Here is a 19,316-nt window from a genome sequence, read left to right as displayed (position 1 = left end):
ATAAGAGCACGGTAAGTTTTCAGCACCACACACAGTTAGACAAATTAATTACAGGTTTAGCCACATGCTTTACAGCATTCTACAGTTGACTGGCAACATAAATTCTGTCATTTCTGGTGAAAAATATGATGCTCATTTGAGAATGAAATACTTCCAGTAGAGCTTAAATAAATAAATAAATAGATAAACAAACAAATAAATGAGTAAATAAAGGCCAGAGCAAGCAGGAAAAGTTTACAATTTTTTGGCATAGCTATTTTACAAAATTGTGTTTCAGATATTTTTCTTGGTGTCTCTTTTTCAAAAATTGTCTTCTGTTAGAGAAGAGACAACTACCATTTACATTCATTAAATTGTGTTTCCTTACAATTGTAGACTGGATATTAAAGATAAAAAGAAATCCTTTAATCATTAAATTTATATTATGTGCTTATTGCAATATTAAAGGATCTCATTTTCCCTTACAGTTGCAGTGAGTTTTTATTACAAGAACTGTGAGAGGTTAGACATCCTTGATGATGGCATGACTAGAAATTGTGCTGACATAACACTAAAATATTCTCATATTTATTACATATTTTCCTAGTTAAACATACAGATTTCCTGTATAATTTGTATTCATTAAAACAAGTACACAAATCACTGTGTCCCCAGGACTTCTCCCCTGAAAGGCTGCTACTCATATTTTAATAAACAGCATAAACATGGTAAATATTAATATAAACTTGTAAAGAAAGTAAAAATGTATTGTCTGCATTTTGACACTGGCATATAACATAAAAATTTAAAAAAGAATTTTCTAAACTCAGAAACCCACTTCTAGCATTCCCTAACTTTGTATGAGATGCATGAGCTGCAGTTTTCAGTGATAAGGCTGAGATCAGAGAATCTGAGGGGTGGATATGCAGTTGGAACTTCCAGTATGGAATTATTTTGCCCTCTCCTCACTGCAAAACACAAATAGAAGTACCCTTCTACAACTTAACTGAATATGCTGCTTTTTGTAAATCCCCATGTCTGATATTGAGAAGCAGGATGTTTTCTATTGCCATCTGTGTAGCATCGTCTTCTGAACGGTTTTCCTTATCTCCTGTTAATGGGCCCGTCAATGTCTTGCCACATGGCTCAGAGATAACTCCCTCCAGGAGACGTTTCTGTTTAACAGGTGATCAAGGACCCACCCATGACTCAGAATGACATCAGCCCATTGTGAGATGCTCTGCCCAGGGGGGAGCAGCTAAGCATTCCCACCTGGATATATTCTGGGATTTTTGGACAGAAAGGCAGCCTTCCCACAGGTTCCAAGAGGACACAGCTGGGGTTTCCACTGGACGACTGCACCATTTCTACAGGACCACTGCTCCAACAGAAACCACATCTGCTGCTCCAGGAGGACTGCAGCCACTCCAATTTGGACTGCTACCAACACACTGGCCAAAGGGGTGTCAGGTTGTATTCTGACTTTATCAGTGGTCTTCCTTTTGTATTATTGCATGTATTTTGTTTCCTTTCCCTTTTCCCAATAAATTGTATTTCTGACTTGGAGTCTCTCACTGGTTTTGCTTTCAAACCAGAACACTTCACATCCATTCTGAACTGTTCATCTGTGTCATCAACCCTGAAATGGTGAAAATCACCTGATCAGAGATCTGGTAACCTGAACCAACACAGAAAGGTTATTCAAGGCTAATATTTTGCATATTTATCTGATTTTGTTGATTATTAGCCAAGTCAAGGAGTATTTTTAGTATAACAGGGTAGATGCCAGATGTGAAAATTAATGTGAGTGCTCCTGTAGCAGTTACTGTACTAAGAGTTTGTCTGTGAACATGAAATTTATTTAAAACCTATTGTTTCAAGGGAAGTGATCTGTAGACAATGACTGAGTCCATACTCATTTAGTGTTTTGTGGATAACCTTCTCAGTTTTCTCAGAAATTTGAGAATTATTAATAAATAATTAATAATGTAATAATTCAACCATTAATGTTTAAAAGAGAGGAAGCATTAGGCAAACAACACACTCAGGTAATGTTTATCATTGCTACTATGCAGCCCATTCCCAAAAGAAATATATGAATAACAGAACAACCTATTCCACTCTATCAGTAACAATACATGTTATTAATAACATAATCTCTTGATAACAGATGACTGTTGATATTCCTATATGTACATATAGGTTTCTCAGTACAAATTATATTCATCAAATGTAGAAAAGTTATACACTGTGGTTAAAAAAAATATGTATCATACAAAGAGGGTATTTACACAGATAAACATATACTTAAGGTGAAAACTTAAAGTCATTACAGTGGAAGACTCTCCAAAACATTCATTTAGCAAAACAATAAGTCTGCAGCAAAAGAAACCTTTGTGTGTCTGTTTGATTGTCAGCCAGACTATATTCAATTATCAGAACACAATACAAGTTATGACAATTTAAAAAGTGACTAAGAATTTAGGGTGGTGATTTATTCCACCCAACATTCAAAGGAAACGGAAACATCATAACAGTGCCCGAACCAAGCTAGGCAAAGAAGACTTGAAGCAAGCCAAACAATTATTTTCATTTGATTAGATAGTCAGGAAAAATTGATGTGTAACTGTTGGATATTGCTTATATAAACAAACAACAATATTTCACCTCCAAAGTAGAAAACATCTGAATAAATCTGCAGAGGTATGAAGGCATGAGCAGATGAGGTCACATCATTGTCCACTCTTACACTGATACGACTCCTTTTGACAGAGAGAGATACAGAATGCCACTGGCCGTTATTTAATCCAGCACCTGAAAGAAAAATAAAACCCCAAAATTTAGTATGAACTTCCACCTATTGTTATACCTATCTAAATGTTTTAGAATTGAAAAGAGAAGGAACCAAGAGAGCAATCATAGTCCACATAAAATCTCCAAGTGAGAGTAAAATGAAAAAGAACTTAATAAGCATAAGCATCTTTTGTGAAGACAGAACCTTGCTTCACATTTGATAAATAAAAAATAAAGCTACTTTAGTGATTAAGTCTTAGTGCTGTAGTACTATTGTTGTAGGCTAATTATCTGTAATATATTAATTTAATGTAATGACTGCGAAGAGTATCCTCTCAATCCAAGGAGATTATCATTAAAACATCATTGTGATGGTAGATACAGCATTTTACACATAGTACATATTTTTATTACACTGTTACAAAGTGGTCATTATATTACAATATGGCAAAATAGCAAAATACTGTAGATGCTAAAAGGTTCAGTAATCATCATGTCAGTGCCACAAGACAATTTTGCTTTCAGCTGACTCTTTTATTGTACATGTGTGAGAAAATTTTCTGTGAGTTTAGCCACAACCACAAATTTACATTACCTCTGGCTCTGTAGGTGTAAGGTATGACAAAGCAATAAACCTATAGCCCTGATTCTGGAAAACACTTATGTATATATGTATAAATTCTACACAGGGCAGCATGTTACCATGTTATTATCTTTAACAAGTGCTTAAAGTCAATCATGTTCTTGAGTATTCTTCAGGACAAATGTACTTCTTTCAATGAAGAACAAAGAATAAAACCATTAAATTAGGCAAAGTATTTTCTTGACTGCAGAATGCCTGTGATTTGTGATCTGTGATTTCCCTATTGAAATTTAATGTATTTATGTAGTCCTCTCTAGAACGTTGTATATGCTGCAGTAACAGTCCATGAGTTAAGAGATTTATTCAAACAGAAAGAAATAAAAAGGGAAATATGAGAAGATTAAAATAGCTAAATTATAACATAATTAGGATCCATAGATTGTTGACTACCACAATCTAAATACAAGACTGAAATAAAATGAAGAGATAAACCCTAGAAGGACATTGCAAACTCAGATGAACTATCACCTAGATAATATCTCCAATGTAATTAAGATGATATTAGTCCTATACACCTTTTCTCTCATTTTCTCCTTACTTCAGTCAGCATATTTATTAGGGAACATGTAACAAGAAATCCTAAACATTTTGCTTTAGCCCCAGCCTCCCATAGGTACTTCAAGTGATTTATTTGGGCTGCAATCAAAAAACAGTTTGATCAATGCTCCTCTTTGCAGGAATTTTTTTTACTGGATCAGGTTGCCAAAACCCCCATACAACATACCCTTGAACATTTCCAGGAGTGGAACATGTAAATATAACCTGTATCACTTTAAAATTTTTAAAAATTAAATTAATTTAAAATTTTAAAATTAAATTAAATTAATTTTAAATTTTTGAATTTTAAAAATCACTTTAAAATTTAAGGAACATCTAGTTCTGCCACTGCAGATCCTTGGAGGAAAAAAAGAATAAAAATCTCCATTATTGTAAAGAAAGTAAAAATACCTTTTTTTATGTATTGAATAAGGCCTTCTCTTATGTATTCAAAGGCCACAATAAGGTCTCCCTAAAGTTTTTTTTTTTCCCAGGCTGAACAATACTGACTCTCTCAGCCTGTCTTCATGGAGATGTGCTCCAGTCCTCTGATAATTTTCATGGCCCTACTCCTATCTCTCTCTAGTAGGACCATGTTTTTCTTGTGCTGGGGACCCTAGAGCTTGAAGGAGTTCTTGAGGTGGGGTCTCATCTACCAGCACCCCCAAGTTCTTCTTGACAGGCCTGCTCTTAATCCCTTCCTCCCCCAGCCTGTACTGATACTGGGGAGCACTCAAACCCAGGTGCAGGAATTTGCATTTAGCTTTGCTGAGCTTCATAAGCTTCACATGGGTCCATTCTTCAAGTCTATCAAGCACCTTCCATCTTCAAATCTACCAAGGGTTGCATTCATTCCCTAGAGCAAATCAACTGCACCACAGGTTGGTGTCAACAGCAAACTTGCTGAGGATACACTTGATCTCACTACCTATGTCATTACTGAAAATATTAAATCTAGCAATAAACTCTGTCACTTTTATTTTAATTGTTACAAGGATAACTGGTTTTAATTCTTAGTTGTGCATCCTGCTACAGTAGCTTCTTGTTTTGGTGGGTAAACCATATTCAAAACTTTGCAATATTTGACTGTGAAGGTAGGTAAGAGGCTGTCCTAACATATAAAGAATGGTATTTCAGACCATCAGAAGTTTTGGTTACTGGAAAATTAATAATATGAATTTTACACTTTTTGGTTTGTTGATTGTAATTCACCTTGCTGACCTACTATATGATTTTGGAATGGATATTTTATCTCCCCTTCTTAGTGGCTGATATGATTAGAGATATTCAACAATGTCCATGTAGCTGAAGTTAAGACTTCCTAGAAATCCCTTTTATTAAGTCCAAGAACTAAGGAATGCCATTGTGGGAGCACAAGACACTCTGAAGAAAACTGTTCATTTTAGCCCTTGAATTGAGAACCTTGACTAAATTTACATTTGCTTGTGTACAGTCACTGACTGGTAAAACATCTAAGTGGAAGAGGCCAGTGGACTACCAACATCTACATTCCATCTGAAACTTATATTGTCTGCTGCTCTACTATGAGTTAGAAAAATGCTTAACCACAAATAAACAGGAAAATCAAAGCCATTAATTTTTTTAGTACATAATAAGGTAGCTGTTAAACAAGATGTCCATTTATTCTCATGAGTTCCATCATTTTAAATTTAAGTATTAAAATAGGGTCTATGGGATGTCTTGCAGAACAATGATACCTGACCTCAGGAACACATGTATAAAATACAGTGTATATAAATTATTCAGTGAGAAACGAAAAAAAAAAGTTTAGAGGAAGTAATTTATAGATTAGTCTGAAGTATAACAATGAAATTCCATTATGATTAACATCACTTAACTAAAAGCTGCATGGAAATTAAAAGCTGCATAGAAATAGAGTGTCAAAGAAGAAACTGAGTTATAAAATCTAACATTTACACATATTGTAATTCAATTTGGTCTCATAATTCAAAACAAATTATCTTTGTGTTTTCTCTTTTTTTAAAAAAAAAATCTTTGTTATTTCTTTGTGAATATTTGATGTACTACTTGCAAAAGAGGCTACAAATGAAAGATATTAAGCAGCCATTCTGCAAAAGAAAGATAGAACTCACTATAACTTAATTAGTTATGAAACAACATGCCATTCTCCTCAGTTTTATATGGTTAAAGAAATTCTTAAAAAACATCGGATAATTAATTTAAGACTTGTGCATAAAGAAATATGCTCAGATTTAGTTATCAAACATTATGTGTGTGTGTGTGTGTGTTTGCATGTGAAAGTCAGGTCATAAATCCTTGCCTGTAGGGGAGCAAATCTTCAGTCCAACCATCCATAATTTAATTACTCAACCTCCAAATGCAGACTTGAATTGCTTCAGTGATTTCTACAACAAACACTTCAAAAACTCAAGGAAAAGTTTCCCATATGGTTTTGTTAGATAAATTACTTCTCAGAAGAGAATAAGATGATTTTGCTGTAGCTTTTGCCTTTACAAAGACAAACACAATTTCTCCTGTTAGACTTTATGAACGGAAAGCTTAATCTAGCATGAGAACATGACATGCTGTTTCAGCATAGAACGTCAAGATTTATTTTGGGATGTTTACACTAATATTTTATGTATTGCATTGCAGCTTTGAAATGGAATAAATTGCCCCATGTGCAAGTCTACCTACTGCTGTTAAAAGTGTCACCACCATCAGCCAGTCTGTTAAAATAGTGCATGGCAACAGTTTCTTTAACATACATCACCCAATTGAACAGCAATTGAAATAGCTCCTAAAAAACCAAATTCATCACTGCTAACTACATGCCACTGACATTCTTACTAAGAAATTGACATTTTCAAATGGTAAGCCTAGGGAAATTTCTTGTCATTAAAGTGGTACTCTTTGTGCATCAGTTATTTTAGAAAATAAAAAATACCAGAGCTCTTCCTATTATCACCCACAGGAAGAGGATGAAAGTATTTATGTAAATTTCAACATTATCTGTGGTCATTACAGGCTTATAGTCTTTTCCTGAGTTAAAATAATCAACAGTTTAAAATTTTACTTGTAATCATTATACACCGGTAGAAATATAATGAACTTCACAGTTTCTTTCTCCCTTCCTTCCCTTCCCTTCCCTTCCCTTCCCTTCCCTTCCCTTCCCTTCCCTTCCCTTCCCTTCCCTTCCCCTTCCCCTTCCCCTTCCCCTTCCCCTTCCCCTTCCCCTTCCCCTTCCCCTTCCCCTTCCCCTTCCCCTTCCCCTTCCCCTTCCCCTTCCCCTTCCCCTTCCCCTTCCCCCTCAAGAAAGGGAAGGAATTTTCATTTATTAAGAGGATTTAAAGTAAGGAATCGATCAAAGAAACAGGGGCATGGAACAAAGATTAAGGAGACCTCATGTTCAAATCCTGTGGCTGTTTCTCTGTCCTTCTTTGTTCTGCTTTGCTCCCTTTGCATTATACTGCCTAATAAGTTTGAGAACAATTTAGATCAGTTGATCCTTATTTTGTCTTTATACTGATTACAACTAGTTTGGGGGTTTCTCTCTTGTTTTTTGTTACATAACTGGAACTAACCTGGCTTCTTTTACACTGATAATATTCTGCTTTGTAAATACAAAATTGAAAATACATGCTTGTGTATGGGTCAAAATGAATCAAAGATCAAGTGATGTTTTGGATATCATAAATGTGTTTTCTGCATCCAAATTCACCATTGCTTCTACATTCCTCCTGCTACTGGACTCTGGTCATCTTTGTCCATACAGAAACCACTCCAACCCCATCTTCAATTTCCTCATATGATACATTCCTTGTAATCCCTTTTATCCACCTAATCTCTATTATCTTTTTTTCTGTCTTAGGACTCATCATATCATATCACATCATATAATCAATCTACAAGTAAAGGGCAAAATTCAATTTGTTTGCATAAAAATGAGAAGCTCTAAGGTAGCTGTGATACATGGAATGTCAGACAATAGTACAACACTGATGAAGAGCTGCTAGGTGAAGGTGATGATATTATTACATGGGGATGTTACTGGATCTCAGCATTTTATAAAAAGCCTTTGAAGGTGGAGATTATGTTTTTCTGTCCTGCTGTCATATTTCCTGAAAGATGGAGATTCCTGACTGGGCTAACAGTCTTGTTGTTCCCACATCAACTGCCAACAGTGCTCAGAAAAACTGAGGAGACTCTTTGTGAAAGACTTAGTCCCATTCCTGCCAGGCAGAGAGAAAGTTAAAGCTGGAATCTGCTTAGAATCCCAACTGAATACTCTCTAACATGACTGTGTATCACTATAGTAGCTTCATCCTTTTGTCTTGACATATTTGTTTGCCAAAGGTGAAATTGCCCATCAGAAGACTAGACTAGGTACTAGCTTTCTGAAAGTCTGTTTTACCTTGAGGGATGCCTAGCAGTGCACTATCAAAAGTAGATGATCTAGTCTTGATTCAGTGTTTAACTACAAAAGTGACCCTTTAGCCCTCAGATATTCATTTTCCTCAAGTTACCTTTTCTTTTTAATCATAGACTCAAACTTGCCCTGGTTTTCTGAAACACAATCTGATATTAGGCATCCACTGTCCCAGACTAATGGATATACCTGCAATTGAGAACTCTAAAAATAACAGACATTATATTTATAGTGATCTATAACTTTATAAAAATATTTGTTACTTGATACCTTTTGAAAGCACAGATAAATGGCAAAAAACATCTTAATGACTTAGCTTGACAGAGTAAGCGACTAAATTTCTTACACTTCACAACTGAGAAAGTTGCTTAGATTTCCCAGGTTATACACATGAGCTGTACACAGTGTATGCATGTTAAATTAAGGATTCAATTTTTCAGTCTATATTACTGCAAGTAATTTCTGCTCACTCATGGGAAAAAAAATATTTGTGAAAAAAGAAAGCATTTAGAAATAATTGGGTGTAAAATTCCCACAAGTAAAGCAAAGCTGCACACAAACTAATAAAAAAAAAAGTCAAGAAAGCAAGTACTAAATAAATAACTATAATTTTTTTTCTTTTATGCATAGGAGTCTTGTAATTTTTTTTCTTAATTTCTGTTACCTGTAGTGATGTCACTCAGTACTCTTCCTGTTTTATGAAGATTGATTTTGACCTTCCCATCACTCAGATATAAGAGGAAACCACCAGAAGACTGGTGCAGTTTACTGGATAACAGAAGTCCTTCCTTGTTCCAAGTGCGAAACTGAAAACTGACAAATACTTCATCTTGCCCTGATGTGCCTCGCAGTGCCAGGAAACTGCTGGAGCTCAGAAATGTAACAGGAACCACCCGTGGCTCTAAACATGAGAAAGACATATTGCCCTAGAAATAAATAAAACAAATATGGCATTAGGAAGAGTCATGAGAATTTCTTCATGGAAACTGCAGTTTCAAAACATGGTACATAGTACTTGAATGTATTAGTCTAAAAATCAAACATGAACATCATCAGTTTGAGAAATGTTAACATAGTTGTCTGACCAGAGTAGACTCATCTGCCTGCACAGAGTGGCACAGACCTTTGAGGGAATGACTTAAGATCCTAAATTATGAGGCTGATTTAATGCTACTTCAGGAGTTCCCGGGTTGGCTCAGCCTCAGTAAGCATTAGGGACTTGACAAATTCTTCAATGACAAATAAATGCCATGCCACTGACTGCATGTAAACACTTACATGGGTCTAAATGCGTGGATGCAGAGAAGAATGTTGAGCTGGCACTGGTTGTTTAAGATGGTGTTAAATTTAAGAAAAAAAATTCCAAATTAATGCAATTGGAAATGTGCACCAACTACAGTATTTGTTTTCACAAACAGAAAAATTCCACATATAAACTCTTGCTACTTACAAATGCACAGCACATACTTTTTAAGTTAAGAGGGAATGTGTTTTCAAGCAGGCCCATAAGGACTAGATGATGAGTCAGATTTATTCACCTAGCATTTATTTTGTGCTTACCTTCTTCTGAAATAACTATTTCTTACGTAATGTTGTGGTTGAATTAATTGAGAAATTCTGAGAGTAACCTGCATCTGTACTTGTACTTAGTGATGCAGATAAGAAATCTGGAATGGGAATAATGCATTTTTTGCATCTGGTGTCAGAGTTAATTAACACTTTATGGTGCTTGATAGTAGTACACTGAGCACTCTGATCTAATGACTTGCTGACACCACTTGAACTATAACTAATTTGTTCTGGAAAAAGGATTACTAAAGATTAAGGTTTTTGGAATTTAAAGTGCACCTAATTTCTGTTCAACACTAAGATGTTTTAAACTTTTGAGCATACATAAAACTTTGACCACACATTAAGTAGCTTTAAAATCAATTTAAGAAAAGTATTCACTAGTCCATGGTGTGGCAAAGTATTAAAGTTTATGGGTTTTCATTTTCTTTAAGGAAAATAGATAAATAAGTAAAAGCTTTGTCTTACGAGCTCAGCTGTACATAAATGGTCAGCTAAACTGACACACAGTAAAAAGGTACTCATCAGATTAATGAACCTTAAATGTTAAAAGCTGGTCATTTGCAGACTCCCCAAATAAAGTGCCTATTTAACAGGGATTCTGTGGTAACAGAGATTCTTTCTATAATATTTAAATTATGAAGCATCTCCTAAATAGTTTTGAAAGTAGCACAACAATTTAAAACATTTGACATGAAAGTAATTATATATTATATAACAGATAAATTCATAGATGCCCTTCCACTAGTCTACCCAGAGCCTGCTATAACTGCCCATTCCCCAGTATTCATAAGCATCATGCAGAGGTACAAGCTCAGATAATTTTAGAATATTTCCAGTGAAATTCACATGAAAAGTGATGCCTCTCATCAATTTCTTCTATGACAGAGACAAATTTCTTCTATGACAGAGATCAAATTTGATTCTTTGTATTCTGAATAGAAATCCAAGTTAAAATATTTGGATCATGAAAGCATTTAATATATTTTTAATTATTCTGAGCAGATTTCTATGACCTCTGCATTTCCTGCTGCTAAATAAGTACATGTTGCAAACAGAGACGATCCTTGCTGTTCTAGGGAAAAACAAAACAAAACAAAACAAAACAAAACCAACAGCAAAGGACTCAGTAAAATGTCTAGAAAGCCTTTTATAATACAGAAGACATTTGTTTTGTTATTGGAATTGTTTCTCTAAAAGGTAGGAATTTGGATAATATGACTTCTGGCCGTGTCACAATAAATGCATTAAACCCACCAACCTAAACTAAAGGTCTTCAGAAAAAGATCAGTATAAATTGAAAAACAGAACTGATTTATCATAATTATAATGCTCTGGACAAAGTGGATCAGTGTCCTCAGAAATAAAGAACTTTTAAAACATACTGCTGCTGTTCTTATTAGTCAGGCACATATACTTTGCTACAAAGCCAAAGATTTGATGGTTTCTGATGCATCTTGTTACTCACTGACTTTTGTCACCCAGTTAGATAGCACACAACATTGTGATATCAGACATTATCTAAATATCAGCTCAAGATCTCAAAAATAAAATACATCCTGCCTTTTCTACTAGGATGAGTCTACTCAGCATAAAATGAAAAGCAGCCCAACTTGGTAATTACTTCATTTTCCTTTCATTACCTAACATAGATTTTACTAGAACTGTGTGCTACAACAGGTTGGATTTGAAAGTGGTTGTGATCTTTTTCTCTGTTTTAGTTATTTATTCTTTCTTAACTATAAATCTCTTACCACAATGTAGATCTGAGATTTATGCCTCCTGGCCAGGTCAATAATGTTCACTCCATTATAATAAATATTTTCAAAACACCCATGAAAGTTCCTGCGTGATAATGTCCCTGATTTTCCAGGCACTGGGATCCCTCCAAAGCTGAGCTTAGAAAGAGAAGAGAAATCAATAATACTATTAAGTAATTTTTTAAGGAAAGAAGTTGACTATACTGTAAGAGCAGAAGTCAAAGACTAGCGTATAATGAATCTGCGACTTCTTGTGTATTTCACTGTATCACATCTACATATTAAAAGAATAGGCTAACAAAAAATTAGGCTATATCAAGTCAAATGTATGTAGCAAATCATTCTGACATTTCGGCTTTTTTATCTTCTTCTGATAAGTATCTGTGTCTTGAATCCGTTTTCAGGGTCCATTACAGCTGTGAAACCAAGAAGAAGGACAAGGCCAAGTACAAGGAGACTATGCAAAACAGTGTAAAAAGGGAGAGGACAATTAGCAACAACTTTAGAAATTTGAGCCTAACTTCTCCACTCTGTGCACACCATAACTACTATAATAGAAAACAAGAGTGCATCAAATTACATTATTCTAGGACAGATTTGAAACAAACTAAAGGAGGCACATTTTCCCTTTCAAAATGCTTAGGTTGTGCAGTTCCTTTGTATGGTGCTGTAAAATTAATTAGTTTCAGAAAGAGATTGGAAGATTTAACAAAAATAAAAACCCATTGAGAGCTACTAAATTCAAGAATATCATTCCTTCTAAATACATCCCTGCCCTAAGGCAAAAGCTGCTAGAAAGCAGTAAATAATTTTAGAAAAACATTGCCACAAGGGTGACCTTAGTTCTGCTCTCGTCTATATTTTAACTCTTTTACATTATCAGAAATAGGATTCCAGTATAAGTGAACATTTGAGCTCACATATTTCAAATCTATTCTAGACAACATTGTAAAAAAGGTCAGTCTAAACTATTAACCTTTCAATTTTTAAATTTATTTTAAAACAAATTGTCAACCAGTTATTTTTGCTCTTGCTTTTTTTTTTTAATTAATATGATCCTCCAAACTTTGATATTATGATTTACATTCAGAAATTCTGAGCAGATATTTTTGAAATGGAATAATGCAGACACAGAACAGCATGACATCTCACTCTAAAATACTTAAAAATTGGAATGAGTACAATAAAGTCTGCAGGTTCCTGACATTTTGCTCTATCACTCATTGTCTTATCCAACAAACAGTATAGGGCAAACATAAAGCAGCCAGTCATCACATTTCAACTGTGAAATAGTGGTATTTTTAACCACAGGCAGGAAAATTTCACAGCATATTACATCTACTACTTTTCATGAATCTACTATTTGTGCAAGAAACATTTTTTCCACAGCATAATTTTCAGATCTAACAGGGATTTAAGTATTGATATAAATATTTCTACAATGTTTTTTATGCTGACATTGCAATTTTCATCGAGTTTTATATTCATAACATTAATATTCATTAAATAACAGCATTGAGTTGGGTCTCATTCATTATATTTACAATATTGTTTATCACATTCGCAGCTCTACTAAAACAAAGGTATTAATGAATTCTGGGATGAAAAAGATGGTCTTTTGAAAATACTGAGTTGAGTCTAGTGGAAGATTTGTACTCTAAGAACATTTTTTTTTCATTGATTCATTCCCTTAACAGACAGAAAATCCCCAAGGTATTAAGGACTACAAATTTCCTTAAGTTCTGTTTCCTTTGCCTGTTTCTGTGCATTTGCATAACAAAGGAAATAAATGTAATAAAGGAAAGATAATTTTCACACCTCATAATCAAGGTCCAAATAACTGAATTCTCCTTTGGCATGAAAATGATGAGTGTGTTTATCCACTGTAAAGTTTACTTGATTGTTAAAATGCTCAATGAGAACAGAATGCCAGTGTTGATCATCCAAAAGGCTGCCCAGCGTAATATTAATTTGGGCATTAGTAGGATGAGTTTTAGTATCACCTTGAAAGAAGAAAAATAAAATCTATTAATTTCATTCAAAAATATAATTATTCAAAAATATACTGCTTGTTCAACATTAAAATCCACTTAACAGTTTAACAAAAGTTTTAGTCAAGAAATACCTAGTAACTATATTAGACTTTATGAGACTATAGCTGTTACCTAAATTAATGAGTAGGGACAGCTTCCCTTTAGTTAATTCCATGGTGATGTGGTCTCCATTTTGTCCTTCTCTGTGGAGGAGAATTCCATCACTTTGCATTGTCTTAAACTTCAGAGAAATCACATCTTTCAGTGCATTAATGAGTTTTTTATTTAATGTGTAAATTAGACAACTTTTCCCATCAAAGCCAACCACCTCAGACCCTAGAAGTAAAGAAATGAAAGATAATGTATAATGCTATGTCTAAAAGAAACAGTTGCATGTTACTTCAATATGGTATGAAGTTCCATCACTAACATCTCTGATCACTTGTGCACAGTAAATCATACTTTATTTTTCCCTGTATATTAAGACTGTTGTGTTTTAATGATGATGGCATAACTAGATAATAAAACCATGTGAGAAAAGATCTGACCTCTATTCAAATCTAATAATGTTCTCATATGCTGGTCTTCCTTTCCTTGGAGATATGAAGTACTTTGACCATTTCTATTTTTACTTGTATTCTTAGGCTGAAAATTGCTATTAATTTATGTGCAATTCATTCCAATGAACAAAATCAAGACCAAAAAAAAAGCCAAAGCTGTGCTGACCTTTGGGAAGGGAAGGGAATAGGGCTAACTGATTTTATGAATATCCGTCAAAATCAGTACAGATGAACAAGACACGCACCAAGGAACTGATAACACTATAAAAAGCTCATAGAGTATTCACAGTTCATATGTAATGAAGAAAAAAGTAATTACCCTTGAAAAATATATTTTTGAAGTGAATGAAGATGTAAAGGACACTCAATAAAATGTTTTTTCGACTGATTGGTTGACTTCTTGCAAGTCAAGGAAAACTCATTATCTATTTACTAACTTTATATAATTTCATTAAAAATATTTCTCCATATTTTCAGCATGGAAATGGAATGAATTCAAATTAACTCTTGTACATTAGATTAGTAATTTATATTCCATTTTCATAAAGGTCTTGTTGAGTGAATTATTTTCTTTATATTTTGATAATGAAGAATCAATTTATCAAATGTACAATGAATCAACATAATGTTCTACCTAAATATGAACCCTAGATTAACCATTTTACTTGCTTTTGTCATTGAATGAAATGTGTTAATTAATGTTGAATTAAAATAATGAATGTGATGCAGAATAGCTTCAATAAAGACTTCAATAAGACCATTTGTACATTTATATACATCTATCAAACCAGCTAACTAGACATTCTTAGTAGGCAATGATAACCGTAAGATTGGGAATATACTCTTCTTATTAGTTATTGGGGCAACAGGATAAACAACATTAACATGGCTCTCCAAAATCCCTTACACTATTCTGCAGCACTAGTTCCTAAGAAGCAATATCTGTTTTGTCTAAATTTGGAAAAGAAACAAAATTAAATTTTGCCCCTGCCCTCACCCCATGAATTAATGAAGATTGTGAAAGGGTTGCAGATGGCAATCAAAATTCTTGTCACATTTCTCACACAGGCCTTGTCTTCACTATCCATGCATTACCCCCAGAAATATATTTAAAGAGTTGTGAGAAAGACAGCTTGGGTGTCCTGCAGGGTTATAAAGATAAATAAAATGTGGGCACATATCCAGAGTACCATAAGATTTTCCTCTCTTATTTAACAACTACTTGCAACTTGCTGGACTTCAAAGTCCTCTACATGGATTTTCTCTACTGTTGTAAATAAGAAAAATAAAACTGGTGGACTTGTTTTATGAGCACTCATCTTTTGTTTCCACAATTTGTAATGTGCGTTCCTTAAATTAATGTGATCTAAATCCTAACTGCACTATAAAAATATCTTTGGAAATCACAAAATGCCCCTGAGAACCTGAAAATTCTGGAAGCCTCACATACCACAGGACCAAGACTCCTAGTGATCCTGAGCAAAAGTTTTAGTTGAAATGTCTTTGAATTTTTTTTTTAATCTTTATATCAATTGAATTTGATGCTAATGTTCTATAAAGAAAAAAAAAAGTAAACCAATGCAAACCAACTGGCCATTATTCCAGTCACAAAGAGGATATGAAGTCCTTTCTTTGACTGATGTAACTGTAATATTGACCTAAATTATTTCAGCCAGGAAGGAAAATGCTGAAAAAGCTTCACTACAATTAGATGTGATAGAAGAAAAAAGGGTTTGAGCAGTATCTGCAGTGCTTTTTCTTAGGTATCCTAACATACAGAACTGACAATTTTTAATATGCATTATATATTTATTTTCCAGTTACCTATATTCTACAACTTTATATGTTTGTCATTTTCAGATTTAAACCTATCTTTCTGCCCACTATGCCAAAAAAATTCCCACCTTTTTGTTTCTTTGATTTCTATTTTTAGACTATTGGTTTTCTACAGGTTCACTAGAAGATAAGAGAGTACTGTAATGAAGAGGAGAAATTGTAAGCCAAGCACATTCCTAATATCCCTTTTTTTAAGTGTCACGACATAGCTTAACCTTAACTGTGTTTTACATGGTTTAATTGTCACAATCTGGCATTTCAGGAACAAGACACAGGAAATGTCAGTAGAAACTCATTGTTCTCTTTTGTACACACTAAATAGAAAGAACTATCATGCAGAGGCTTCAGACAGATTTTTGGCTGAGGTTCAGCACAGCGTATTTGCAGTGTTGTCATGGCACAAGCAGATGTTTTATCGCTTCACATGAAGGTAGGTTGAACACCTGGAGGTAGAAAACAAAGGAACTTTCTTTCTTTCTTTCTTTCTTTCTTTCTTTCTTTCTTTCTTTCTTTCTTTCTTTCTTTCTTTCTTTCTTTCTTTCTTTCTTTCTTTCTTTCTTTCTTTCTTTCTTTCTTTCTTTCTTTCTTTCTTTCTTTCTTTCTTTCTTTCTTTCTTTCTTTCTTTCTTTCTTTCTTTCTTTCTTTCTTTCTTTCTTTCTTTCTTTCTTTCTTTCTTTCTTTTCTCTCTTTTCTCTCTTTCTCTCTTTCTTTCTCTCTCTTTCTTTCTCTCTCTCACTCTCTCTCTCTCTTTCTCTTTCTCTCTCTCTTTCTCTCTCTCTCTCTTTCTTTCTCTCTCTCATTCTCTCTTTCTCTCTTTCTCTCTCTCTTTCTCTCTCTCTCTCTTTCTTTCTCTCTTTCTCTCTTTCTTTCTTTTCTTTCTTTTTCTTCCTTCCTTCCAAACTTCCTTCCTTCCAAACTTCCTTCCTTCCACACTTCCTTCCTTCCACACTTGCTTCCTTCCAAACTTCCTTCCTTCCTTCCGAACTTGCTTCCTTCCGAACTTCCTTCCGAACTTCCGTAACTTCCTTCCGCAACTTCTGCAACTTCCTTCCGCAACTTCCTTCCACAACTTCCGCAACTTCCTTCCACAACTTGCTTCTGCAACTTTCTTCCTTGCCTTCCTGCCTTCCTTTCCTTCCTGCCTGCCTGTCTGCCTCCCTCCCTCCCTCCCTCTTTTCCTTTCTTTAAATGACTGTAGAACATGCGTTAAAAAACCAAGGAACATTGCAGAGACAGCAGAGTGAGAAGAACCCAAAGCTAAAAAAAAAGGGAAGGGGGACTCTTTAAATATTTCATATAAGTCCATAACTGACTACCCTTATTTGGCCTTTCTACTCAATGAGTGCTGAGGCAAAAATGGAAGGGCTTGTCCAGATGCACACTTTAGAAACATCTAAAATGTGACAGTCCTTCACCTAAACAGTTTATAGGAGAAAACGAGTGGTATGTAAAAAAAAAAAAATAAAAAAAAAGAAAGAAAGAAAAAAACCCCCATTATAATCTGCTACATCCTACAGGAAAATATAATGACTATGACCAAGCCTCACTGAGACTGGAATTAAAGGGGAAACACTATTTTTGAGAATACTAGGCAAAGTTATTCAGAGCAGGCATTTGATTGGAAGATAGCAGATTTGAAGTAGTGTCAAAATTTACTCTGTATTATGACTTTATTAAGATAGTAATGACGTTTTTAGAACATAGAGACATACTTTTTTCACATCACTTTATGGAGTAGAGAGATCTACATCCTGTATTCTTGCAAGTTTAGTTTTAGTTGTGTATTTTCTAACAGGTAAAACTGAAGAATTAAATTGGTGCATTTGCACTTGAATACAGAACACAGTTCACATACTTGATAGCAAATGAAAAGAGAATTGTTTACTCTTAAAATCTAATGCCCAGTGAGAGCTCTCTGAAGGAAAGGATGAGAAAATGGGACATGTAAAACATGTGAATCAAAGCTAAAGTAGTTATTATTGGCATTTCTGCTTTTTTTTCTGGTCCCACTGTGAAAAGTACAGTTATTCAAAAAGAGCCAGGCACAATTATTATAACAATAAATGCATGTCCTCATTGTGCCTGATAACTGGAGAGAAAGTATTAAGATTTTACATTTTAAAATAATTTTTAAAACTGTAAATCTATAATCGCCTGGTTTGTCTTCAATGGCAACCACTGAATTTGCCCAGTAAAGGCACTAGGTAATCAGGAGATAATCAAAATAAATACAGAAATTATAAGAAGTCTGCAATTCATTTGGAATGATAGCATTTATAAATAGGGGGAAAAAAGCATTTCTTGAACGCTCAATATCATTAATTCAGAGAAAATCTTAACCAGCTTAAAAAAATTTACGTATTTTTGATGCCATCATATTCTTCACATACTGCATCATAGTGAATAATGGATGAAGTAAATATTCTTTTTAAATTTATCCTAATCTTAGAAGATAACTATAGTTGATTTACTTCTATAAGCTATCTATAGGATACATTCTGTGCCATGTTATGTAACATGCAAAAAATTATAATCTTCCTCAAAAATAGTTAATGGCTACACAAAAATATATTAATTTCATAACTTATTCTAAGTTATTCTAAGCTAATTCTAAATGCTTTCTTTTTTCAGTTGCATGGACACTTTATTTATCCTTTAGACTCCTAGAGTTTTCCACAGGTGGGCAACAGGCAAGACACAGAAGAGAGCCATAATATGGATCTCACAAGAGAAAATTATTATAGTGAATATAAATAAATATCTGGCTTTTAGGCATGGTCAAAAGAGACCTCTTCAGTTTGAAGATGTTTTAGAGCAAAACTAAGTAAGGATTTAAATGTTATCACATCCACAAGGTGAAGGACTGCGAAGAAGCAAAGCTGATGACTATAAATGAATTTTAAAGTGAAGCTTAAAGAGAAGAAAGACTATTCTGCCATCATGCACCACAAAAATCAGGTCTCAAATGGAAGACTCAGATGAGACTTCAGCTTTGAATGATAAATTCATCTGTTCAGCCTCCATTTTTAAAATTTAGTTGTCCTGGAACTTAAAAGGGTTAGGGGTAAGTTGAATCATGGTCATATTTCTCAGTGACTCAGTTTTCAAGGCCATTTTGTCAGATCATTCTAGGAATCATAAGTCATGTTCCCAGTCTCAAGGCAGCTGTCACTGAGGAATTTGGTGTGAGCCTTT

At 34.2% G+C, this 19,316-nt stretch overlaps 1 protein-coding gene across 1 annotated transcript in view; it reads right to left on the bottom strand.

Moving 5' to 3' along the window:
* Positions 1–19,316, bottom strand: part of CNTNAP4 (contactin associated protein family member 4) — a 214,501-nt gene that overhangs the window by 61,551 nt on the left and 133,634 nt on the right. Inside the window, exons 5-9 of the mRNA XM_054003153.1 lie at positions 13,858–14,061; positions 13,511–13,695; positions 11,687–11,830; positions 9,028–9,289; positions 2,647–2,793 (exon numbers count right to left, since the gene is read on the bottom strand). Coding sequence (XP_053859128.1) covers positions 2,647–2,793; positions 9,028–9,289; positions 11,687–11,830; positions 13,511–13,695; positions 13,858–14,061 — 942 coding nt within the window. The remainder of the gene's footprint in view (positions 1–2,646; positions 2,794–9,027; positions 9,290–11,686; positions 11,831–13,510; positions 13,696–13,857; positions 14,062–19,316) is intronic.

Source organism: Vidua macroura, chromosome Z (genome assembly GCF_024509145.1).
Source record: "Vidua macroura isolate BioBank_ID:100142 chromosome Z, ASM2450914v1, whole genome shotgun sequence".
Lineage (NCBI taxonomy): Eukaryota > Metazoa > Chordata > Aves > Passeriformes > Viduidae > Vidua > Vidua macroura.
The sequence above is the reverse complement of the archived record's forward strand: the minus strand, read 5'-3'. Positions and strand labels throughout refer to the sequence as shown.